The 24,194-nt window shown below is 53.9% G+C and overlaps 9 protein-coding genes across 9 annotated transcripts; 5 read left to right on the forward strand and 4 right to left on the reverse strand.

The window, feature by feature from the left end:
* Positions 1 to 1,880: 1,880 nt before the first annotated feature.
* On the forward strand, positions 1,881 to 2,222 carry N7474_007155 (uncharacterized protein; the record flags this gene model as incomplete). The annotated part of the gene is made up of 1 exon (XM_057198565.1): positions 1,881 to 2,222. The coding sequence occupies one exon, from the start codon at positions 1,881 to 1,883 to the stop codon at positions 2,220 to 2,222; it is 342 nt and encodes a 113-aa protein (XP_057052005.1).
* A 1,009-nt stretch (positions 2,223 to 3,231) lies between these two features.
* N7474_007156 (DNA-directed DNA polymerase POL5) lies at positions 3,232 to 6,367 on the forward strand (the record flags this gene model as incomplete). Its single annotated transcript, XM_057198566.1, has 4 exons — positions 3,232 to 3,594; positions 3,652 to 4,240; positions 4,292 to 5,394; positions 5,447 to 6,367. 4 exons carry the CDS (start codon positions 3,232 to 3,234, stop codon positions 6,365 to 6,367), a joined length of 2,976 nt encoding a protein of 991 aa, XP_057052006.1.
* Positions 6,368 to 6,814: 447 nt separating this feature from the next.
* On the reverse strand, positions 6,815 to 7,945 carry N7474_007157 (MOSC domain-containing protein; the record flags this gene model as incomplete). Its single annotated transcript, XM_057198567.1, has 1 exon — positions 6,815 to 7,945. The coding sequence occupies one exon, from the start codon at positions 7,943 to 7,945 to the stop codon at positions 6,815 to 6,817; it is 1,131 nt and encodes a 376-aa protein (XP_057052007.1).
* A 272-nt stretch (positions 7,946 to 8,217) lies between these two features.
* Positions 8,218 to 9,088, reverse strand: N7474_007158 (putative pyroglutamyl peptidase type I; the record flags this gene model as incomplete). The annotated part of the gene is made up of 2 exons (XM_057198568.1): positions 8,218 to 8,925; positions 8,981 to 9,088. The coding sequence occupies 2 exons, from the start codon at positions 9,086 to 9,088 to the stop codon at positions 8,218 to 8,220; spliced, it is 816 nt and encodes a 271-aa protein (XP_057052008.1).
* A 438-nt stretch (positions 9,089 to 9,526) lies between these two features.
* On the reverse strand, positions 9,527 to 10,005 carry N7474_007159 (L-galactonate dehydratase; the record flags this gene model as incomplete). Its single annotated transcript, XM_057198569.1, has 3 exons — positions 9,527 to 9,674; positions 9,855 to 9,952; positions 10,003 to 10,005. The coding sequence occupies 3 exons, from the start codon at positions 10,003 to 10,005 to the stop codon at positions 9,527 to 9,529; spliced, it is 249 nt and encodes an 82-aa protein (XP_057052009.1).
* Positions 10,006 to 11,016: 1,011 nt separating this feature from the next.
* Positions 11,017 to 12,873, forward strand: N7474_007160 (cytochrome P450; the record flags this gene model as incomplete). Its single annotated transcript, XM_057198570.1, has 6 exons — positions 11,017 to 11,244; positions 11,296 to 11,412; positions 11,471 to 11,573; positions 11,628 to 11,696; positions 11,752 to 12,363; positions 12,431 to 12,873. The coding sequence occupies 6 exons, from the start codon at positions 11,017 to 11,019 to the stop codon at positions 12,871 to 12,873; spliced, it is 1,572 nt and encodes a 523-aa protein (XP_057052010.1).
* Positions 12,874 to 14,171: 1,298 nt separating this feature from the next.
* N7474_007161 (uncharacterized protein) lies at positions 14,172 to 16,178 on the forward strand (the record flags this gene model as incomplete). Its single annotated transcript, XM_057198571.1, has 1 exon — positions 14,172 to 16,178. The coding sequence occupies one exon, from the start codon at positions 14,172 to 14,174 to the stop codon at positions 16,176 to 16,178; it is 2,007 nt and encodes a 668-aa protein (XP_057052011.1).
* A 2,394-nt stretch (positions 16,179 to 18,572) lies between these two features.
* N7474_007162 (uncharacterized protein) lies at positions 18,573 to 19,667 on the forward strand (the record flags this gene model as incomplete). Its single annotated transcript, XM_057198572.1, has 1 exon — positions 18,573 to 19,667. One exon carries the CDS (start codon positions 18,573 to 18,575, stop codon positions 19,665 to 19,667), a length of 1,095 nt encoding a protein of 364 aa, XP_057052012.1.
* A 540-nt stretch (positions 19,668 to 20,207) lies between these two features.
* N7474_007163 (putative checkpoint protein kinase (SldA)) lies at positions 20,208 to 24,021 on the reverse strand (the record flags this gene model as incomplete). The annotated part of the gene is made up of 3 exons (XM_057198573.1): positions 20,208 to 22,438; positions 22,490 to 22,919; positions 23,029 to 24,021. The coding sequence occupies 3 exons, from the start codon at positions 24,019 to 24,021 to the stop codon at positions 20,208 to 20,210; spliced, it is 3,654 nt and encodes a 1,217-aa protein (XP_057052013.1).
* Positions 24,022 to 24,194: the final 173 nt, after the last annotated feature.

The raw sequence follows: 24,194 nt of genomic DNA on the forward strand, positions 1-24,194 counted from the left end.
AGTACAGCCGCAAGTACCTTTGTTAGCCCTAACTCCTGCCTGCCTTTCGTCACCTCCGACTTGCCAGCTCCGATCTTGGCATGGACGACGAGCAACTAGTGCCTGTCTCGATTATTGCGCACGCGCTTCCCACAGGGGCTGTAATGCCCACGATATGGCCGGCCCCCCATCCCTCCCACCGTTGCCCGGGCTCCCTTGCCGCCGTCGCTCACACTACGCGCTGCTCAGCAACGCAAAGCCTATCAGCGCCCAGACTGGCCATTCCTGGCCGGGCTGGCTGAAGATTCCTTCCTTCTTGGCCATGTGCTCGCTGGCCCTTTCGTCTATCCCTGGCTGCTCAATTTCTGGGGAAATCAGCGAGGGACTGCTTCTGTCTGCACACCCTAACTGCCCTACCCGATGCAGGGTGTCGGTCTATACACGCTCAAACCATACTTACCAAAAAAGAAAGTAAAAAAATCCACAGCCTCAGCTCCCGAGCTGGCGGATGGGTCTCGTATCCACCAAAATGAAAATTTTGACTCGTCTCACAAACATCCCGTGCCGTCACCAAAGGAACCGGCCACCAGCTCAGCTGAAAAACACGCCGCCAGATCGAGCCTAGGAGCCGAATCTCCACTTGGGGGCTCCATCCAATGAAAAAAAAAAAAAAAAAAAAAAAATTCCAGAGCCGGTCCCGGTTATTTTGTTCATGCGAGTCACTCAAGGGATCGGCCAATGCAAGGTCCTGCTCAGAGCAGAACAATGACAGCATGCGACCAGGCCCAGTAGTTACTGCATCGCAACGTCACTTCATTGAAAAGCACGGTCCGGTTACCGGGCCAGATCACAATTCTCGGTCCACCCAAACGGGTATCGGGCCAGAAACCATTGAAAAAAATGAATGGAACAGTGCAACTCGGCCCTGACGATCCCTCCCTTGGGAGGGAAAGACGAGAGGGGTCGATAAGCACAAATGGGAAAATAGCTACTTGCCGTCCGCCGGGGCGCCACTGATTGGCCGCGAGGCATGTTCTGTCTCCAGATCTCTATAGGAAAATACATTCGACGGTACAGGTCCGTCCGGTTCATTGTGATGATCTGAAGGAGTTGAAGAATTTCCGGAGAATAGAACCGTCTTCTAAGTATTCGTTCATCTTAACAATGCACTCCGTAGCATCGAGGCATAGAATCAGATCCATTCTTGCGTAGTAAGTCACGGCGCTTTTGCGATAACGATCAAAGAATAATGCGCCGCTGCCCTTACTTGCATTCCTGCGGATCAAGGGCGGAAGGAAGGCACGTTTCATTATCTCATTATTTACGATGGAAGGGATGGAGCATCCCTGTCGTCGATGTTTTACCGGCTATTAATTCCTTCCCATCTCCACAGGACCACAGGGGGGTTCCAGCATTTGGTCTCGGTCTGACCCCGAGGAAAGCAACAGAGACACTTCACAACCTTTCGAGTCTTTCGTCGACTGGATAAGCCTCGTGGCTGAGCTCTGTTTTCGCGAGTCATTGACACTGATGATGGGGGCCAAATCATCACAACAATGGAGGGCCCTGGCACAATGATTGTCCTGGAGTCTCGACGTCACCAAGGAAGAAAAGACTCATTCAATTGAACCAGAGGGCCATATCATTGGCGCCAATGATCATGACGATGGGCACACTTGATCACAGACAAACCCACCGTTCGTTGTACGCGCCCTGTTGATCCCCGATCGTCCTCCGCGGCCTCGGTAAACAAAGCCTCCCAGTGTCCCACCCGTGATAGTCGACGCGGTCAGCTCGTCCGCTTATGCACCCCACAACTGACTGCTGAGTCCCCGATGCCCCTCCCTCCCGATCGGATGAAACGCCGGCTTGCGTTGATCAGGGTCGGTCTGATATCCCCGATGTCTGGAGGCGTCAACAAAGAACTGGTTGATCTTCGACGCGTCGAAACTGGTCAAAACTTGATCGAGAACCCATCCTGGTCCGTGGGGCTACGTCAGAAATGCATCACCATGGTGCTGTCTGCCGTCTGTGCGGCGGGCTGGACGCCTGTCGACTCCTTGGACTCATCCAAGGACACCAAGAGTTCTTCCTCAAAGGATGCGAGGAATACTCCTCCCACGCGTGCTCTGACTGTTTTGATAATTCCTCTTTGGGACCCTGGCTGCATCGCCTCGTTTCAGGCCACTGCACGCATCGGTCTCCCCCTCGGCCAGCCCCGATCGGCTCCACCGATGATGTGATCCATCGGCCATGTGTATGCCATCCACCAGTCAGCTGGCGCGTGTAGCCGAGCGGACCTGTTCGCACGCTGCGGGGTCATCACATCTCGTGTCCTGCCCTGTGATCTGATGTCAGATGTTGTGCTCTCTCCCGCGATCCTGTAAACAAGCCGATGCGCGAGCCCGTAATGTCGTCTGTATTGGAATTACCCATACTGTCGATCTGGCTTGCTCGGTGATTTGTCAAATTGCTAACTATAGAGCACTAACTGCACTATTGATTCTTATTCCGTGCCGTCATCCACGGTGACAGCCCACACGGGGCTACTCTTCCCCCCGAGCGTGTTATTAAGTGGCTTGGACGGAACGCACTGTCCATGAGGCTCCAGTGGTTGCCTGGAGCCGTAGTTATGTAGTTTGGATACATCACTGTGGTAGGTCATGGTCGCACAGAATAAACGAAATTATCTATCAATTGAATAATTGCTGTACCCTACCTACCAGTAGTTTCGCCAATTCGGCGAATATCTGTGTCTGTGTACAGTAGGAAGTGTCAAACAATAAATGGCGGTCGCACAGCCGGAGGACCAGTAAATGGAAAATGTTTCTTTTGGATATGAATGAATCAACAGACTATTTACCCTGTCTCTTTCTACATTTGAATCAGTAGCTTGGTAGTAATTCAAAATAACCAAATGGGACAAGACTCATAGTTGCATTCAGAGATATATATCCATGCCTTCAAGTATATACACAGTGGATATCCTCCACTGAGACAGATAATTACAACGCTCAAGGGCACTACCACACAGTTCTAGAGAAACCATACTTATTACCATCCAATCAACCCAAACATACCCAGTAAATCACATCAATGGCACCTTTGTGTCTTCATCCTCCCCAGACATGCTTATCAGCTTATCGGTTCCACGCTAGTCCCGACTCAGTCACCGCCTCTTGAATTTTCCGGACGCCAAAAAGAAAGTAACTCTGACGGCAGCAACAATATTGTATTGAAGACAAACGCATAATGGCTCCCTTGTCCAAGAAGCGGCGCCTCGAACTCGGAAACGTCGACACAAAGTTGGTCGAGATCTACGAGGACCTCGCCAGCGAAAAAGATGAGATCCGTCTCAAAGCCGCCCAGGGCCTCGTGTCTCAGTTCACCCCCGACAAGAACCCGGCCGACGACCAGATCCAGAAAGTGCTGCAGCGCCTCTTTCGTGGCCTCTGCAGTAGTCGCAAAGCAGCGCGCATTGGCTTCTCGATCGCCTTGACCGAGGTCCTGACGCAGATTTTCTCGTCCACCAGAGACGCCGCGCAGTTTGGTCTATCGGACGCGCTGAAGATCTGGGAGGTGCAGTCGAATGCCACTGGCGGCGAGTCCGGACAGGTTTGTGTTGACACGTAACTCAATGGCGGAAATGGTACTGACTGCGTTCCACAATAGGAACAACGCGATCACCATTTCGGCCGTCTCTTCGGCGCAGAAGCCATTATCAAATCCGCCGTCCTCTTCCAGCCCTCCGTGCCTTTTAGCGAATGGACCAAGGCCCTTGATCTCGTCTTTGAGCTCGCGCAGAAAAAGCCTTGGATCCGCGAAGAATGCGGCTGGATCATTTACCGGTGTGTCTACGATCTGTCGGCGCGCGAGGTGGATGGCAAGTTTGTGGATGCCGCGCTGGAGCGCCTGTGCTCGCATGATCTAGCGCGGTCGCCGGAGGGCATTGCCATCTGGCTGGCCGCAAAGGACATGTTTCCCAATGCCAATTTCCCCAGCAAGGTCTGGAAACATGATGATCCATTGGACACGAAGGAGCGGAACAATCTCTCCAAAATCATGAAAGAGTCTTCTAGTGGCGAGTCCGAGGGTGAGAGCAAAGCGAATAACGCCAAATCTTCAGGCGTGTGGAATTCCAAGCTTCACTTCGCCTGGGATGCGGTTTTGTCGCGGGCTAGTGATGCCTCTTCTTCCAAGTCGAAGCAATCCAAGTCCTCCCGTCTGAGTTTCGTTGATCTCTGGACTGAAGTTGTTGACAGTGAGTATTCCCCGGTGTCTTGGTTCTTTTCCGAAACTAATCCTTTTATAGATGGGCTATTTGCTTCTGCCTCGTCAGACGAGCGCAAGTACTGGGGCTTCCTTCTCTTCGTCAGAGTTCTCAACGACGGTACACCGCAGCAGGCCTCCCATGTGTTCACAAAAAACCTCGTACGCTGTCTGATGAACCAGCTTGCCGTGGAGGACCGGTACTTGCATCGCATGGCGGTCAAGGCCTCGAAAGCGATCCAGGGCCGTGTGGCGAAAGAGCCCGGATTCGCTGCGGCAGCCGTGCATGGCCTGATGGGAACGGGCGGAGCGATCAACTTCGACCAGGCTACCAAGACAAAGACCATTGAGAAGACCGTGACCGATGCAAACCAAGCTGCCTTGCAGGAGATTGTCCCCCTGTTCGAGCAGCTCATCCAGCGACCAGGCACGACCGACGATAAAACCGCCGCATCCCTTCGCCAGATCCTAGCTGGCCTGCTCCTTGCCATCGTGCGATCAAAGGTTTCCTCTGAGGATGACTACCAGGGCATTTTGGAGCAGATCCTGTCCATCTTCGTGCGATTCGGCTACTTCCTGGATAGCGGCGAAGGGAAAGCCACTCCAGAGCCTGCTCTTGCGCAGTCGACGCAGGAACTCTTCCGCAACCGCATCAATTCCGGCCTGAACAGTCTGATCGTCACACGGAAATACGCCGCGACTCTGCCATATGCCGTTGTGCGCCAGATCCGCGAGGCGGTCAAGTCTGGAGAATATGGCAAATTCACCATCGTCATGGACGACAAACTACAGAAGTCCGTGAAGACATCATTCAAGGCACTGAAGAAGCTCTCGAGCAAGGAGAAGAAAGGAGAAACCTCTGGCACCGCGGCATTCAAGCTTCTATACTCCATGACCATTCTCCAGGTCTACAGTGGCGATGCGGATGCCGTCTCCATGCTGGATGAGTTGGAGTTCTGCTACACCAAGTTCATGGGCGACAGCGATACAAAGAAGCGGGATACGTCTGATGCCTCGGATGCGCTGGTTGAAATCCTGTTGAGCTTTGCGTCGAAACAGTCGCAGCTCTTCCGTCGTATGAGCGAGCAGGTGTTTAGCGCTTTTGCGGACCAGGTCACGGAGAATGGACTGGAGTCGTTGATCTCGGTATGTTTCCTGGTATTTACCTTACTGTATATAGACTAACAATTCCCTCTAGATTCTGGAAGCCAAGGAGAGCCTGGCGGGTCAGCAGGAGATGTTCGAGGAACAGGACGGGGACGAGGACGGCGAGGAAGAAGATGGAAGTGACGACGACGACGTGGAGATGATCAATGTCGAGGAAGCCGACAGCGACGTCGAGGTCGTCGATGCAGACGGCGCATCCGATGCCTCGTCATCAGACGAAGAGGACGAGGACGAAGACGAAGAAGACGAAGAAGACGGCCAGGAAGTCCTGGATTTCGAAGCCAAACTCGCCGCTGCGCTGGGCACCCACCGCGCCGACGAAGACCTCCAAGCCGCCGAGTCCGACTCAGATGCAGATATGAACGACGACGAGATGGAGGAGCTAGACGCGCAGCTAGTCAAAGTGTTCCGCGCGCGCCGCGAGGTAACCTCGCAACACAAGGACAAAAAGGACGCGCGCGAGAACATGGTCAACTTCAAAAACCGCGTCCTGGACCTGGTAGAGATCTTCATCAAGAAGTGCCACTCCCGCCTACTAGCGCTGGATCTCGTACTCCCTCTCCTCCGGCTCGCGCGCCGGTCATCCGTCAAGCAGATCGCCAACAAGGCCACCTCCGTGCTGCGCGAGTACACACGTCTCTGCAAGGGCACCGCCGTCCCGAAGATCGAGGACGCCGAAGCGGAACAAAATGTCTGGGAGCTGCTGCGCGCTGTGCACAAGGAGGCGGCGCACAGTGCCCCGCCGGCGCATGCGAGTGCCTGTAGCCAGGCGAGTCTGCTCGTTGTCAAGGCTCTTGTTGCGCATGATAAGGCGGCTATTGGCGGCGTGGTGGATGTATATGCGGAGACGAGGAAGGCTCAGCTGTGCAGCGCCAAGTGCCATGTTCAGCCGGCGTTTTTCTCGGAGTGGAATAATTGGTGTGTGTCGGCGAGTAAGCAGTTGAAGAACTGAGTGTGGGTGGTGCGTGCGAAGGTTGTTTATCTGTACAGATATTATCGAAGAGGGGGGATATGTATTCTTTCAGATGGGATATCATATCAAATGTTAGTTACCTCATTGGCTATATACATCATACAAACAATAGACTCATCATCATCTGTCGACTGCTGTGGGGGCAACAAAAGAACAAACCAGTAAAAAGCAAAGCAAAGCATACTTCTCCGGAGGGGGAATAAATAAATCAATATCAAAAACTATACCACCCGGATTTGAACCCCTGTCGTGAACAAAAAAAGATACCCCTGCAAGTCCAGCCACCTGCGCGCATAGTCCGGACATGCGACAACTGAGCTAGAGCCGATACCCATACCTCTAGGGCACAGGGCTGATCCTTGCGGAAGATGCAACCTGACAACCAAACATTAAGGGATGTACGGTTTCCCACCCACCAGTGGACAGTCAAAACCCAGTGATATACCGATGCTCCGTCGTCTCCTCCAGCACCTCTAACCGCATGCCCACCTCGACAACGCCCTCGTTACGCGGCGCGCTCAGCATCCCAAAGCACGGTTTATATTTGATGCCCTCGTCGACGCGCCGGTACGAGACCAGCGTGTCCCACGGCTGTTTCTTGTGCTTAAATGCCGTGTCGGGGTCGACGTTGGGCACTTGGCATCTTGCACAGCGGGCAACGATATCAAGATCGATGGGCACAGAAATCGCAGACCCAGACTCAGACCCAGACCCAGACTTGTCGGGATTACGGCTGTGGATACGCACCAACTTCCACGAATCCTCGCTCCAGGGCGTTCCGCCGCGGACGACGATATTCGGCCGGAATCGTTCCACTGTGATGGGATCGACTTCCGCTCGGCGCAGGCGGGTGTTTAGTTCCGTCAGCGATGAATCCGACGCTATGAGGACGGGATGCACGTCTGGGAAGTTGGTCGTCTGCACTCGGCCCAGGATGCGCGGGTTTCCGTTCCCCTTCAGCACACGCGGCGTTGGGCCTTTATAGGCGAGCGCGACTGGTCTCCCCAGAAACTCAGAGAATGCAGCGTTCACTTCATCGCCGTAGATATACCCGTCCGTGTCAGTGTCCCAGATCTTGACCGGCGCCGGGGTCGTGTTTGCGGCGAGCCATTCCAGGGACGGGTGTGCTGGGATGCGGACCGTGTGCAGCAGACTACTTTCACTTCCCTCAATTGATTGCCTCGGAATGGTAATTACCAATTCCAGTCCATCGTCGCTCAATCCCGTCCCGATGCGAGTCATATCCGGGATCTGGCGGATAGTCAGGAACTCGCGCGACGACGCATCAACCAGCATCCAGCGTCTATCAAGATCCAAGCCGTGTTGCCGGAGAGTTGTGGCTTGCACTTGGAAGCCGCGGCAGGATTTGATTGGGTACATGTACAATGAGACGATCTCGCTGGATTGCGTTGGGCGGCGCCGTCGCAACAGTGACAAAAGTCCGGTGTTGGATTGGGCGCTGCGGATCCATCCTTTGAATTGGGAGGTGTAGAGTAGTGGGATTAGCAGGACTATACCCACGACGAGTGCGGTGAGAGTTAGATGCTGGTCTACCATGACGGGTGTGCTTTTTGATTGTGACGCATGTACTTGGTCAAGTTCGAATGGTGATCGACATGGAAGTCATTCTGCCAGGCGGTGACACCTTGATCTTCCGAGTATTCACTTGGCTGAATTGAGTAGGAAATATAGAGATTAACAGTTAATTCGGGGATATAGATGTATATGGTAAATCTGGTTCAACACCGGGTGCAAATGCCAACAACAACAAGTCCACTCCAGAAACATGCCCACCGCCGGTCTGCAGTATGAACACACCAAGCCACCTCTCACAAGTATGCATCACTCTTCTCATCAATCCAGCACCTCACCATAGCCTTCACCAAAGCAAGGGTAATAGACCTTCCGCGCTCGATATCCGCATCCTCACTCGCGCTCGGAACATGCAGGAAGAGCACATTTCGCGCGCGGCCCTCCTGCAGCGCCAGCGACATACTCGTATAGAAAATGAAATCGCAGAGATACCGCCCCGCATCCTGCGAAATACGCAGGTCCAGCGTTGCAGGTGCAAACAGTTTCCATGCATCCAGGAAATGCTCGTTGGGCGGATACGGCAGAACAATGGAGGAACTGGACGACGAATCAGATGCAGGAGGACCGGGTTTCAGAATCTCCGGCAATCCCATCTCCTTCCACCGCTTCTCACCGGCTTCGTAGCCCGCACAACCGTCAATATCGGTCATGACGTACTCATCGCGGTGGGCGAGTGACTCCACGGAGTAATATGGTCTTGGAGATGCGATGCCGATGTGAATAATCAGATCGGGTCGACGGCCGCCATGTGCAACGGAGTACTCGTCTAGAATCTGCGGGAGGAGTTCTTTCACGGTGTTGTACGAGACTGGGATGGCGGTTGGGTACACATGCAGTGAGACGCGGCGGGATGCCGAGTCGCCCTTGGGGGAGGGGAAGGTGAAAGATGAGGGGAGAGTAGAGGCGATTAGATAAGAAGCATTGATGTTGTTTGTTTTGAAGGGCTAAATTTTGGTCTGTTAGAATCCAGGGCAGAGAGGTAGAGGAGAGAGAACTAACCCCAAAGCCGGTGATGAGCACGGAGATCTCGTGCTCATCGGCGGTGGGTTGCGGCGGAATGCCGGCAATGGTGGATCGTGTGGACACCGAGGGGCCGTAGTCGCCCATGTTTAGATTTGTTAGTTGGGTATCAGTAGAGGATGAAGTATAGAGTAACCAAGTCAGTCAGTCGTACAGGGAAGAAGAAAGAGACACAGAGCAGATGAGCTCAGTCACGCGGGGAAGACGCATGCGGGGGCTTGGCACTGGGTGTGTTATACATAGGTGGAGGCCGTTGAGTGCAATATAGAGGCCTATACTTTTCGCACTGTAGGGATCCTGCCTCACTCAAGAAGTAGAAGGAAGGCATACTAATGAAATGACTGTCTAGATGTACTTCACTTTTATTCCAGCTTCTGTGTCCCCTGTACAACAGTGAGCTGTTCAATGCCGGGATCATTTCTCAAATTACGAAGTTTGCTCCCCTCTCCATGGATCACTCAACATCGTTTGGCCCAGGGACTGTCAAAATTCGTCATTAGAACACTCAAACTTAAAACACTCACTCTACTTGGCATTCAAAGAGTACCGGGAAGCCGCTGGAGCAAAATGATATTCCTCCGAAGTGATCGCAGCCGGATCCTCAAGGCCTCGGGGAGAGGATCCGTGCATTAAAATGCTCTTCGTGACAGACACCACGACAAAGTCAATTGTGCTAACAACCGATCAGAGCTGGACCATGCCAGCGCCCCTAGAATGAGAAGCAACGGACGGGCACTTCAAACCTAGCGCTCATTAGGAGCACGGCCAAGATCTCGTTCACAGAAGCTAGACGGCACGCGTCTAACTGCACTGCGTCAAGAGCGTCTGCTTGGGGCAGCTGCTTGCCACGAACCGGTTATTGATGTGTTCACCAGTTGCGACGCCAATGCCGTATGGCTTTAGGGCTGCACGGATCTTGGCATGTCCTGGGATGTCGGCTCCTCGATAAACCTGGTATATCATGTTATCCCGCCGAGTATACAGTATGTAACAGGTCTTACCATTGGTTGAGATCAGCGGCGTGTTTCATATACTCAATAACCTCCTCCACATCATCGCCTCCAAGGAGGTTGTCTAGATGAATGTCGGGCGATGGATCGAATAAACCTTATACTTTATCTACCTAGTGATTTGGAAGAACTCCAACCCCACTATATTTGCTCATTTGAAGGATGCTGCAAGGTAGCTAGTTATAGGTTCGGGTTGACGAAGAGGTATACATACTTTCTATTGAGTCTAGGCCCTATGCCAAAGGCCTATTGTCAAAAACAAGAACGCAAACCGTAATGAGGCTACCGGTATAGGCGGTGGGCTTCGCACGCTGATTCGTGTGCTTCTCTTTCCGATTCTAGATTTGGGCCCCAATGTCAGCCGGTGGTGGAGTGGCTGTGCTCTACCCACCTTACGGGACGGGGCGCCTAAGCTTTCTTTCTCCACTTTTTTATTCTTCATCAACAATGGCCTTCGAAAAAGTCTAGTAGCGAAATTGTAGTACAGTAAGTAACTTGAGATAACCGAGATAGAGGAGATTCGCTACCTAAATTAGGTTTCGGAATGGCGTTCATTAAGTAACTAGTAACCTTTTGTAACTATTGGTCAAAGCGCATATTGATCCTGCAACTTAGCTACAACAATAATAATAACCAATGTTGGCTAGTCCGTTAGTTGCAAAAGTGTATACGGTGCGTACTTGACATGAAACATTGGTTGAGTTGACCAAAGGCACCGCACTTATGGGCGGGTAAATGTTGCACTCCGATCCGAGTGGGTTCTGCACTTCGATCTTGAATTGCCCCTTCAGGCAAGGATCCCCCATCACCTTCAATACGCCCGGAACTAACTCATCCCGGAGTCATTGATACGTTGTGTAAAGCCGGCATGCCACATCCGAATTGCTCTAGTGCCCCCCACAGTGTGGCCTGTGCCTAGATTATTATATTGATGCGTGTCATCCCGCTTACTTTTTCTCCCTCTCTTATTTCTCTCACAACACCTATTGTCATTATTATCACACCATGGCTGTCCTCGCCCAAGTCCTCGAGAGCCCCTATCTCATCCAGGGCGTCGTTGTCGCCCTGCTCGCAGTCCTCGCGTCGAGCTTCTGGGATGATTTGAGCGATGAGATCCCTTACCGCCGTGTCCCCTTGGTTGGCAAGAATTGGTGGTCGGACTTGACGAACAAAAAGGCCAAGGCGCGTTTCACGCAGGGCGCCCGCGCCCTGATCGCCGAGGGTTTCTCGCGGGTATTGCCCCCAACGCCAGAAACGTAGGAGGAGACCGCTGACGCTGGCTAGGGCCGAAATGTCTTCCAGATTATGGGCGCCACGCGGCCGTTGATTATTCTGCACCCGCGTTACATGGACGAGATCAAAAGCCATCCAAATCTGGACTTTGAGGGCGCTAACCGCAAGGCATGTCGTTGAATGGACGGCCTACCTATAATGCTGATGGCTGACCGGATGTACACAGAACTTCTTTGAGGACCGCATCGCTGGGTTTGAGGCCTTTCACCAGAAGAACACGAGCAAATTGGTCACTGATCTCGTTCGTATCAAGTTGACCCAGGCACTGGGTATTATTGTCCCCATACCTACTGAGCATTTCCATATACTGACCAAGGGCTAAGGGTCCCTGACCATCCCGCTCTCAAAGGAGACAGCTGCGACATTGAACGACACTTTCCCCCCTTCGGACGGTAAGTCCCTGCACACCGCGGCATCGAGTTAGTTCCACCACTAATTCTCCCTCAGAGTGGAAGCCATATAACTTTGCGTATCATGTGCCCTACATGGTAGCCCGCATCTCCTCTCTGGTTTTCCTCGGCCAGAAGATCTGCCGGGACAAAGAGTGGATCAATGTGTCGGTCAACTATACCATCGATGCATTCGTCGCAGCCCGCGAGCTGCGCATGTGGCCCTCGGTCCTCCGACCCCTGGTGCACTGGTTCCTGCCATCGGCCCAGAAGCTCCGCCAGCATCTGCGCGTGGCCCGGTCAATCGTCAACCAGGAAGTTGAGCACCGTGCCATGATCCAAGATGGCACATTGCCGCCCGAGGACCCGCCGCGCACTCATGCCGACGCCCTGGACTGGATGCGCGACCTGTCCCAGGCGTACGACACGCCGATAGAAATGGGGCGCACCCAGGTCGGGTTGTCGCTGGCGGCCATCCACACGACGTCCAACTTGCTCACGAATATCATGTACGACCTGGCCGCGTATCCGCAGTACATCCAGCCGCTACGCGATGAGATCTGTGCCGTGGCGGCCGAGGACGGCGAGTTCAAGAAGACCAGCCTGCTCAAGTTGAAGTTGATGGATAGCGTGATGAAGGAATCCCAGCGGGTGAACCCCGTCGGCATGAGTATGTCTAGCCAGCTTGGCCCTCCCTCATATTTCAGTTTGTTCCCTATTAACAATCATCCTTCCAGCCCTGTTGAACCGCCTCGCAACGGCCGACATCCCCCTCTCTGACGGAACCGTGATCCCCAAGGGCGCAACAATCGCCGTGTCAACGCACGTCATGGGCGAGGATAGTATCTACCCGCAAGCGAGCACGTACGACGGCTACCGATTCTACAACAAGCGGCAGGAGCCAGGCAACGAGCACCGGTTCCAGCTGGTGACGACGACCCGCGATCACTTCGCGTTTGGGCACGGCGTCCACGCCTGCCCTGGGCGGTTCTTTGCGGCAAACGAGTCGAAGATCCTGTTGATTCATCTGCTGCTCAAGTTTGACTGGAAATTTAAGGAGGATCGCGGGCGGCCAAAGAACTTTGAGATTGGCACGGAATCCATTACGGACCCGACGGTGGAGCTGCTGTTCCGGTCGAGGACGCCGGAGATTGATCTCAAATGTCTGGGAGGGGCGTGATTTGGGAGATAATCTCAGTGTGATCTAGCTATAGCCGTGTGCTTTTCAAATATATCCATGAATATGCCTACTCCTGTACTCTGGAGTAGTTAGGGCTCGGTGGACTCGAACTCGACCAATTGGCATCTGGCCTGCATGACAATACGGTAAATGCATTGTAAAATACACGGACGCGTCTCCCAACGCCTACACGCGTCGCGTCTCCTGAAACAGGCAAGATTCGACTTGATCATCACTCATGGCCCCCAAACGAAAAGACAGACTGGCCTGAGTGCCTAACGGTGAAGGATGGGATGATCTACGGTGCCGCTGAGCCGGTGGGAATCAATCTTGGGCATGATGATTGCGTTAGGTAGGTATTTACAGTTCTTTCCATGCGCCTCCCGAGACCTCGTGCGTGGAGTGAAACATCCCGCGAGGCAGACAGTCCTTGCAGTGGGAAGGATGGCGTGGTGGTGGGAACTAGCAACTGCTTAGCCGAAGTCACTAAATGGACGGTGAGCGAGTTGGCTGGCTCTGCCACCAGCCTCTTGTTGGTTTGTTTTCCTGGTGTAAGACAGGAGAAGATCGTACCGATAGCCACAAGAGAGAGAAAAACAGGGATATCATCATGTAAAGATCTGTAAGGCCAGTCTGCAGTCTCGACTTGTGCGCATTCCTGTCAGGATTTTAGTGTCGCGCACTAGCAGGATCAGCTGGGTGGGCCGTTGAGGTACCCGGTACTGCACCCAGCACCCACGGGCCCGCCCACACACAGGTACCGGGTACTCCCTCCACGCCCAACCACCCGCCTCTCTCCTCTTCTTCCTGAGCTTCTCTTCTTTCTCTTTCTTCCTCCAACCTATCTCTCTCCTCGCCAACCCACGCTTCCCACAAACCCTCTCCCATCTCCCCTGCGAGTCCCTCCCCTTCGCTCGCCTCTTTTCCCTATTTGTGTATCTCTGGTGTTTGGTGATGACGGAATCGTCCGTTGCCTGGTAGTTAGTCCGTCGGCCCGGGATGGAGCCGCAGATGTGACCCGGTGATCGAACCTCACTACTCAGTTGGCGCATTCCTCAACCACGCTCATCCTCCTGATCACTACTACATACTACGACTACGACTAGCCTGCTTCTGTTTCCTTCTGTCGACGCCCTCGTTCTGTTTCCTTTCTCCCTCTGTGACGACTCAACCACATCACCTCGTCTCAACAAGGCAACCCCCGAACGTGGTAGCGATATTCCACCAGATCCCAAGTTCCACTTTCGCATTTGTCGACCAACTCTTGTGGCGGCTGAAGACCGCAAACACCCGCCACCATGGCTCAACGTCAGCTCTCGCGGACGCTGCCCAAGAACTTCACTTTCCCCTCTATGCTCAACGAAGAGCCGAGGACTCCCGAACGCACCTCTACCGATATCGATGTCCCACCGCCTCCACGCCCCTCTAGCTCCAGTTGCCGTCTGCCGCGGGTCCGAGTTCGCTCGGGCACCGACGTGTGCGCGCGCATGGACTTGGATCTCTCCCGGCTCCAGGGCTTGTCGGATGTGCCTTTGCCTTCCATTGAAATCCCCCAGTCAGGCGCTGAATTGGAGGCGCCCTTTTCTGATGACTCTGTGACCGATGATATGCGCTTCCTTGCGCCGCCTCGCCAGCGCATGCTTTTCAAGACACCCCCCGCGCAGATCCGTGGGACGCCTTTTGAGTCCTGCGACACGGGACACCCGTGGCCATCGTGGGATCAGACCCCAGCCAGTACGCTTGAGCGCCCTGGTTCGGTGTGCTCCAACATGTCAGACTCGTCCATCGAATCCATTGAAACTTTCGCATCGCGCCCCTCTATTGGAGGAAGCTGCACGAGCGCCGAGAGCGACATCTTCGAGAACTTCCCTTGGGAGGTGACCAAGGAACCCGAGATGGAGTCTCCGACTAAGTCTAAGAAGCAATCTCAACTGCGCCCGAGCAAGAGCGATAAATCCTGGTCTCGAGACATGGACAATCACCTGTGGAACACCTATCAGCTCTACCTCCAAGACCCCACTATCACCCCCTTCAAGATGACCCCGGGCAGCATTCCGCCGCTGGGCATCACCCACCGGGTTGCTCGTCGTGCCAAGAGAACCTGGGAGAAGAAACGTCTCCGCATCATTGAATCGCTGCCCATCAGGTCGGCCGACCGCAGCGGCAGCTCCACACCCAAGGCGGCTCAAAATGTGGCCAAGTCGACGTGGCCCAAGTCTGACACTACGACCCGCAGACGCCTCAAGCAACTGTGTCGACGCAAATTTTCCATCTCCCCGCATTATCAGCGTATGATGCAGTCGCGTAGCCCCGAGCCTGTTGCGCAGCCATTCATTGCCCCCGTGGAGCCCAACACCCATGACTTTGCCGAGAGTGGTTGCATGGCATACGGCACTCGTGATCTTGGTGTTTCTTTGGTTGCTCCTTATGAGCCCACTCCCTTGTCCCGACTGGCCGAGGAGACTGTTGCGCCGGAGGAGCCAAAGATGGAGTCATCCAACAACCCAGTGTTCAATGTTGTCGAGTACGATGCAAGCGAAACTTCTCCCCAGAATCTTCACGTCGAACGCGCCTCCACTATCCCACGCCTGGGATCTCCCTTTGCTTACAGTACCTGGGGTCCCTCGACTTTGAAAGACCGGGAGCACGAGCTTGCTGCCTTCGCGCGTCGCGAAACTATCCATCTGCCTCGCCATCGGTCGCGATCAAATGCCCACAGTGGACAGAAGGTTCTCAACAAAGATGGCTACGAGATTCCTCTCCCGGAAATCCACGTTCCGGAGGATAAGGATTCCGATGATGAGGTCCGGCGCCGCCTGGAGATGTATCTGCGCGAGAACAAGGTTGCAGACATTGGCAATGGCCGCATGCGCATCCGTAGCCGCGGGGCCACTACCGGCGCTGTCAGCCCCAAGGATGTCAACCAGCTTTTCTCTCCTCCCTCGTCGCTCAACTCCTGCCCGCCTGAAGAGACCACTCCTGTGACGAAGCCGCCTACCAACAACCCCTTGCTAAACCTCAGCGGGGAGAATATCAAACGGCTGGGCTCGCCCTTCCGCATCGAAGGCGGATTCAAGCGTCGTGAAGGCCCGGGTCGCTACATCAAACATGCATCCTCGCTCTCCGACCCCTTCTCCAGCGGCGGTCCTCCCTCCTACCAGAGCCTCGCCGCCTTTGACCCGTCCCCAATTCAGGAACAGCAGAAGGCCTCGAGCTCACTGCCGTACGACCCCACCGAGGAGGGTCTTTCCGACGCCGAGCGAATTCGCCGGCAGATCCTGAACATGCCTTTTACGCGCAGATAGCTGCTGTTGCGTCTGTTCCCCCCGCTGTCGACCATTGTAATACTCCGTTCCCACTTGTGCCATCGATTTATTTCCGCGCGATTTTCCAAGCCTTGCATAATGACCTGAACGAGATACAGACGGGGCGCTTTTTCTTTAACGTCTCTGCAAGCTTTTACGACAGCAACGGCCATTTTTTACTTCTCACGACTGTAACGATATGTTGAAAGAGACTATGCTCATGTGCCTGGTTGCTCTTGGCATACGACGAGCATTTGCATTCCCCCCCTTTCCCCACCAAAAGCAATACACAATGACTTCCCCCAAAAAGAAAGTTGTGATGGGTTATTTTTTTTCCTTTCCCTGCGGTTGTCGGCAACCGTTCATCCACATGAAACTCTGTGGATACCGAAGAAAACGCCAATTTTGATAGGTGTCTTGACTTTGTTTCTTTTTCAAGTCTTGCACCTGCTTCGGTGTTAGGCAGCCGATTTTCCACTTGGGGTACTTTTCTTTGCCTCCGCTGGCGAACTTGAACTTGTTGGGTTGTCATTTCATCCCGGACAGACACTGGCTGGGCTGTGAATCCCGATTGCAGCAGTCCTTTCGGCCCTCTTTCTTGTCTTTGGACAATATTGATAATCCGAGTTCACCCGCTTTCCTTACACTGTCGACTGATTTCTTTCCTTGATTGTCGGGGCACAGTGTCGTGGCCCCAAACGTCAAACACAACAATCAACCACAAAAACATTTGAAAAAGCTGCCACGAAAACCCACAATGACCAACTTCTGCTCGCTATCAACTGCGATCCGCTCACTACGTCTTTCTTTCCAATCTCATCTTGGTTTGCCAGTTGTCCCTTTGTCAAGACATCCGACACTGGAACCATTTTACTTCTTCGCTTCAACCCGTCACACTATGGAGATGACCCGGACCGTGCCTTTGCACCAAAAAGGCGGCCCACCCCAAAAAAAGAGACGACAATACATATCCCAATTTCCGAGCGTTCAGTTACATAGACGAACCGAAACGAAACGACGCCCCATGAATTGCACTTGGCTCCCAACCAATGGCCTAACTGAGAAACGCAAGCGTGGTGTTTGGTTCTCTTTGAAGATTTGCCAGCGTGCCTTGTTCTGCTTTTTAATCTTTCTTGCATCCGTCTCCGATCTCGATCGACATGTATCCGCCATGTCAAGATTCTCTCTACGCCTCGATCTCGATCGTTTGACTTGACTTGCGCTATTTTTCTTGTTGTATTTTCTTCCTGCTCTGATTCCGTTAATCGCTGTGATATGATTCCCTGTTGCTACGATCCGGTGTTTTATGTGCAATGTGCGTGTGCACCATGGCTGGGGTTGCTGCTTGCTGCTTGCTTTTCATGACTGCGATGATGTGTGATGGCTGCTGTGTGTTTTCTTCTTCTTTGCCGGTTTCAGAGTACCTTTTTTTTTATTCCTTCTTGTTTATCTTAGATGGATGTAGTGTGATGATGATGATATTCTCCATTCAAGAATTTGATCCTTTTTACCCATTCTTCGGTTAATGTGGATATCTGATCGTCGGGATGTAGCTTAGTGATCTTCAGCCGGTGGTGCTTGTCAGCGGAACGACCCGCGTTCTATTATCCACCACATTCCCCCGCGTCGAACTAGTTACTCGGCTCGCCTGACCTAACTTTCCCTGTTGGAGGCCCAAGCGAGGCAGTAATATCATGGGTAAAAACGCAGAAACAACCCTGGCGGTGGCGGGATCATGATTCTAGCCCTAGATTGAAGAATAATGATCTTCTTCAACCCTTTGCCCAATCTGCCCCCCACCAGAACAATAACAATAGTAATATAGACTTGGGAGCAGATTCTCGGACTCTGTCCGGAAAGTGCTGTACAGTACACGTACAGGAGATCCGCGCCTCCTCTTCACCCCTAATTCGCGCCCGGAAAAAGGCGAGTTCTTTCATTTGCGTTCCGTTCCCTCGGGCTCCTCACTTGTCTGGATCCAGCCCTTCGGCCCCAACTGCCGGGAACACTATTGGTGCGCGTGGCACTCGGTCGGCCAGTCCATGCATCATCCCCGATCTAGCTTTCGAGCTTGGTCTCTTCCCACTCCCTCGGGTCGCTGTCCTCATACAAAAAGGCCTCCCCCACCTCCACCGCGACTTGCCCGCTCATCCTGGCAAGAGACAAAAAAACGCGCTGTTACATTTCTGTAGCAGGATTATTCCCCTGTGCATCCGCCCGATTCCCTGCCCTTTGGGCATGCCCCGATTGGATCAATTCATGTCTAGCGACGCTTTCCTATTGACATATAAGGGGTTGCGGTGACACTTTTGGACTCTTGGGAATCCCTGTCTCCTCCTCTCTCCTTCTCTCTCTCTGTCTCTCTTTGCGGCCGTTCCTCGCACCTAATCAACCATGGACGACAATGAGATCACCGCAGATACATACGCCTCTTCAACCGAAGACTACGATCTCTCCGATGACTGGCAATCAGAAACAACCTCCATCGGCTCGTCCCTCTACGAGGGGTTTCTAGAAAATGGCAGACGATACGCCAACCTCCGGGGATCCAAATATTTCAGCCCTTCCGACGAGCAACAGTTCGAGACCTACGAAGTGGGACACCTGGCCTGCCTCTTAATGAGCGACAAGCGGCCCAACCCGCTCTACTACGCGCCCGTGGAGGCGCCCAGAAACATCCTCGATATCGGAACAGGGAAGGGCTCCTGGGCGATGGACGTGGCCGATCTGTTCCCCGACGCCGTCGTCCGCGGCGTCGACCTCTCCCCCCCGCCTGTGAGCTGGGTGCCGCCAAACTGCATCCTGGAAGTAGACGACGTGCTCCAGGAATGGACGTGGCGGCAGAAATTCGACCTCATCCATATCCGCCACGGCATCGGAGCCTTCAGTCTTGCCGAATGGGACGATCTCTACAAGCAATCCTACGACAATCTCGAACCGGGCGGCTGGTTCGAACAGATCGAAATGAACATCTGCTGCGAGTGCGACGACGGCAGCATCCCTCCGGATAACATTGTCTTCACATGGGGCCCGCGATTCTTCGCCGCGGGCGAGAAGCTCGGCAAACCGCTCAATATCGTGAAAACGATGCGCGCCTCGATCGAAAAGGCCGGCTTTGTCGATGTGCACGAGAAGAACGCAAAGTGGCCCATCGGCTCTTGGCCGATGAGGAAAGCGCTCAAAGAGGCCGGCATTGTCAATCTCCAGCATTGGTTGGCCGGCATGGAGGGCTACTCGATGTACCTGCTCACCAAGTTCGGAGACCCCGTCCCGTGGACCAGGGAGGAAGTACTGGTCTATGTGGCGGCTATGCGGCAGGCATTGACGAACCCGCGCTTCCACGCTTATCAGTACGCGAAGAGGATCTGGGCGAGGAAACCTTTTCCGGGTGAGGGCGATACGTACCCGGCGGAGAGAGGGGGAGCCGTGGTCAATGGTGACGTGGAAAAGGACCGGGAAAGGGAAAAAGGGGCAAGCATGGGTGGGTAGTGGTGCATCAAGTCAGATCAGCAGATCATCCATCTCCCCCAAACCCGCGGGTGAATGCCCTGTATAAAACATCCAGTAGGATGCTATGGATAATGACAGTATTATCTAATGACACATTTGACGATCCAATGTGATTCGATGCCGTGTAGACATTATTTTGTGTAAAAAACATCTCCAGGCCCGAAAGCTTTGAATCTACTGTATACATGCACCGTGACCGCTTTGATATAGCGTCTGTCGATCGAGACGACATCCGGGACGAGTCTAGACCAGCAGGATGTAAGCAATTTCTACGTGCTATGGATACTGTTTCTTGGAAATGAGGCTTGGAATCAACTCAGATATTATCTACATATTAGACAAGTAATACAAACAATTGAAGCGGAGAACAAGCAACAAAATCAAGCAATGGAGAATGCAACAGGGAAAACGAGAGAGAAGATGCAGAGGGTATAAGTGTATAGCAGGAGCAAGAAACGGAGGGCAAGAAATGGGAGATTCGTAAAGGCATCGTAGAGTATCAAGTAGGGAGGATCAAGGTCACCGCTCAAGTTTCTTCTTCCGCTCAGCAAGAAGGGCCTCGATCTTGCGCAGCTGACTCGCAAGGCCTTTCTTCTCCGCGTTTGCGACGAGCCACTTCTCCATTTTCTGGCGGACATGCCGCATAGAATGGAGAACGGGCAGGACAGGCGTCGAAGGCGAAGAAGATGGCATTGCACCACCCTCACGCTCCATGCGGGTCCAGCGCTCCGAACCAGGATTTAAAAGCAGATCGAAGACGTCAGCCCACAGATCGCGGTCCCAGTAGCGCTTGAGGGTCTCGCGGATGCGGTACGTGCGAGCTGTTGAGGCGTTTGCTTCTGCGTCTGCGGGGCCGGAGCTGGGCCGCACGGGCGTCGACTCGAGGTACTTGCCGAACAGCAGGACGTGGATTGTGCCGGCGAGACCGTAGAGATCGATCTGGTGGGTCCAGGGACGCATCTCGCGGATCTCGTTGCACTCATGTGAGCTTGTTTCCCAGTCGGCGATGAATTGGACCGCTGGGGAGAAGGCGTACATGTCGATGCTGCGGCCGAAGTCGATGAGAGCCAGGCCCTTGTTTCGCCAGCCGTACGATCCGCTGGGCGAGTAGTGAATGCTGTCACTGGGATCCAGGGGCTGTTCGTCGGCGTTGAGGTCGAGGAGGAAGAGTGCTTTGGCAGGGGAGTTGTTGGGGTTGGGCTCGTCCAGACGGACGAGGCAGTTGTCCGCTTTCAGGTCGCCGTGGAGGATGCCGCTGGCGTGTAGTGCTTCGACGGTGCGGAAGAGCTCGACGGAGAAGAACATGGCTAGGGCCTCCTCGAGGCCGCTTTCCGCATTGTGGTTGGGGGTGATGGGCTCGCTGCGGACAAGATTGACCAGGTCCAGCAAAGTGCCTTGGCCGCGGTAGTCTTCTACTAGGAAGCTTTCCCGCTGATGGACATGCAGCTCATGAGCACGCACGATACTGTCTGCTGCGCGTGAGAGACCCGGCGACTGCCGTAGACGCTCGTGTGCCATCCGGATCATGTAAAACTCCCATGCGCTGGACGGTCCGTTCTCGATCTTGACGGCTTCGAATGCATCTCGTGCGCTGTCGTGCGGATTTGCTTTTCGAGGTTGGGAATCACGGTCTTTGTTGTCTGTAATATCGGACTCGGAGTCGTAAGACTCTAGGCTGTCGACACTTTCCGCGAGATAGACGGGGGCATAAGCGCCGGCTCCGAGCTCGCGACGGATGAGGTAGCTGCGCTCAGCCCCAGGAAATTCGAGAATTGGGGTGTCAAACTTTTCATTCTCGCCCTTGGACTTTCTGCTATTAGTCTTGACAAACTTCTGGATCATAGAAGCATAGTTGCTGTCACCAACATGAGCGTGGTAGCCCATGTACATATCCAGCGGCGTTTCCAAGGAATTAAGAATCGTATTGCGAATTCCTTTGTCCGTCGGATTGCATTGCCGGTCCTTGATGATAACTTCCCGCCGACGGGACTTTGCCTTGAGCACCGTTGGGCTGAAAGGGACATCCACCGCAGAAGAGGCAGTGTGGTCTCCATGATATGGAGTTGCAAGTCCCAGTGGACTTGAGAGAAGGAGATCACCCATCCGAGGCATTATTGGCTTGGAGGGAGTCTTCGCACTGGAGGCAATGCTTCGAGCACCTGTCATCGAGGGGAGGGAGGACTCGGTCTGTTCCACAATCGGAGTCATGAATGGCAGCCGGTTTTGCGCCATGATGGCCGGATCCCGGTATAGGCCACAAGGCGGGTCATAGTCTTCAGGCATTTCCGGGACAAACCGGTCCCTCTCAGGTGTTCCATGAGCAGAACTGCTTGGCGCACCCTCACTGTAAACGGAGTGAGAAGTCGTCTCAGGCTCGACACTCGGGACATCTCGACTCGCACTGAACTCGGACCAATCACTGCCTGCAACACTCTCAGCCCGTGTGTTGTCGGCAAAATCGGTATCATCGAAGGACTTGTGGAAGGTTTGCGTCTCCTCGTCACCAAAGTCGCTCGAGGCTACCGAGATGCGTCCGGTCCCCGTACTATCTGCAGTGCTTGTGTAGTCATCGTCTTCATAGTCACTGCCGCACAAGCTATCAGCTCCATCATCTGCTTCGGCCTTCAAGGGCTGGTTGAAGATGCTATAGATTTCATCTGTAGCAGCACGAGTGTGGATGGTCATTGTTGGCTCCGCGGTGCTCTTCCGTCGTACTTTGGAGCCCGTGGGCGAGTCGAACTTCATTTTGACTGCAGGACTCGGTTAATGCATGACCTAACAGCACCGAGCAAACGACTTACCGGTCTGTGTCTCTCCCTTCACCTCCTTGACCTTCAACCGTCTGGATTTTCCTGACTTGCCCTCGTGCATCCCTTCCTGGTCGTGTGATTGGGAATGCCGGTCCTCCCGCACCATTAATTCCTCGTCGACAGGAGATGGTTTGGGCTTTCCGGACTGGACATCAACGCCACCAGCGTTGCCTGATATCTGTTGCAGCGGCTCCTTCTGTGAACGCCAATTCTTGTTCATCCACCCGCGCTTGAGAGCCCGCAGTTCCTCAAAGCTCACCTCATGCGTCGGGTTGCTTGGGTCGGGGTATACGGATTCGAGGTCGACGAAGACCCGTTCACGTCGGCCAGTTCGTGGGTTGACCGCTTCCCTTACATGATGCTCTGGTACTTGTTTGGGTTGTTGTTGCAATGGTTTTTGGGTAGGAAGATTTGATTTTGACTGGATACATAAAAACGCAACACCACATAGGTTCATGCCAGCAATTAGTCCTGTGATCGTAAATATTTGGAGGTCTGAGGGGAAAGAAGCAACCGAAATGACTACTCACCTCGTCCCTGAAAATGGCCATTTTCTGAGCCGGGCCAGATTTTTTCCCTGCCTTCAATGTCTCGCCGACCCAGGGTTTGGCCTCCATCTCGTTCTCCTTCTTGCGTTCTTTGATCGATCCAATACTCTCCCATCCCTTGGTCTGGCCACTGGTTGCGGGTTGGTCGGCTGAGGGGGAGTCGGCGTCGGAGAAGATGGACATCTTGGGTTTGCCGGACTTGGTCTTCGAGGCGCCTCCCATGTTAGGAGACGGCCGTGAGGCCTGGGGGTCATCAGAAGCGCCCGAGGGCGCAAAGGGATCCATCTTGGCGGCCAGCGCGGGACGGACGGTTGGTAAAGCAGGTGAGGAAGGACCGGCGTCATGTGGTCTTTGCTCGTATCGTTGTTGAAATTCATCGTATTTTCGCGCGAGCCGCTCGACCGGCCGTGCCTCGCAGTCCATACCAAGCCGGTATACTTCATCGGCCTGGGTCCAGCGTCCAGCGCCCTCGAGCCACCCGGCAAACTCTTCGTAGAAGAGGGCTAGTCCCTCACCGATGTGATGACGCGCGAGGAACGCGAACGTTTCACGAGGAGCATCCGAGAAAAGTCTGATGTAATGGAGCCATAAGCGTAGATACCGAGGGTCGTTCCTGTAGTGCTGCGAGGCCAAGAACGATTTTGTCGCGCGCTCCAGTAACGGTAGGAGACCGGACTCGGGCGTGGCTTGTGCTGACGGATACGCGTTCAGGGTCCATTTCACATAGCGGTCATACACGTCGAGAGGATCATCAGACTCCCCTATTGCCTGTAGCTCGCTCTCATATTCCTGGCGGATGCCATCGGTCAGGGTTCTCGTATCGTTTGGTGATGGTGCTGCTGTCTTGTCGCCGTTGCTGCCCGCTGAGAAGATTCGCGCGAGCTCTCTTGCTGATCGGCCGCCGGGGAGTGATTGAACGTTTTCCTTCTGTGCTTCAATGATGTCGAAGTCAATCAGGTCTTCAGAGGCTGCCATGGTGGCGACAGCAGAGCCTGGATGTCAGTGTCGGCGGTAGGATTAGAGGAAGTGTCAAGTGGAGGGAAGAAGATGGATTTGCTTTGTTTGGTTTATCGATAACCGAAAAGGGTTGGCACGTGATGCGTTGTCTGGACAACAGTCAAGAGCATCGAGATCTGGAAAGAGCGCGG

This window comes from Penicillium riverlandense (genome assembly GCF_028828495.1).
Source record: "Penicillium riverlandense strain IBT 135883 chromosome Unknown utg000006l_segment0_segment0, whole genome shotgun sequence".
NCBI lineage: Eukaryota > Fungi > Ascomycota > Eurotiomycetes > Eurotiales > Aspergillaceae > Penicillium > Penicillium riverlandense.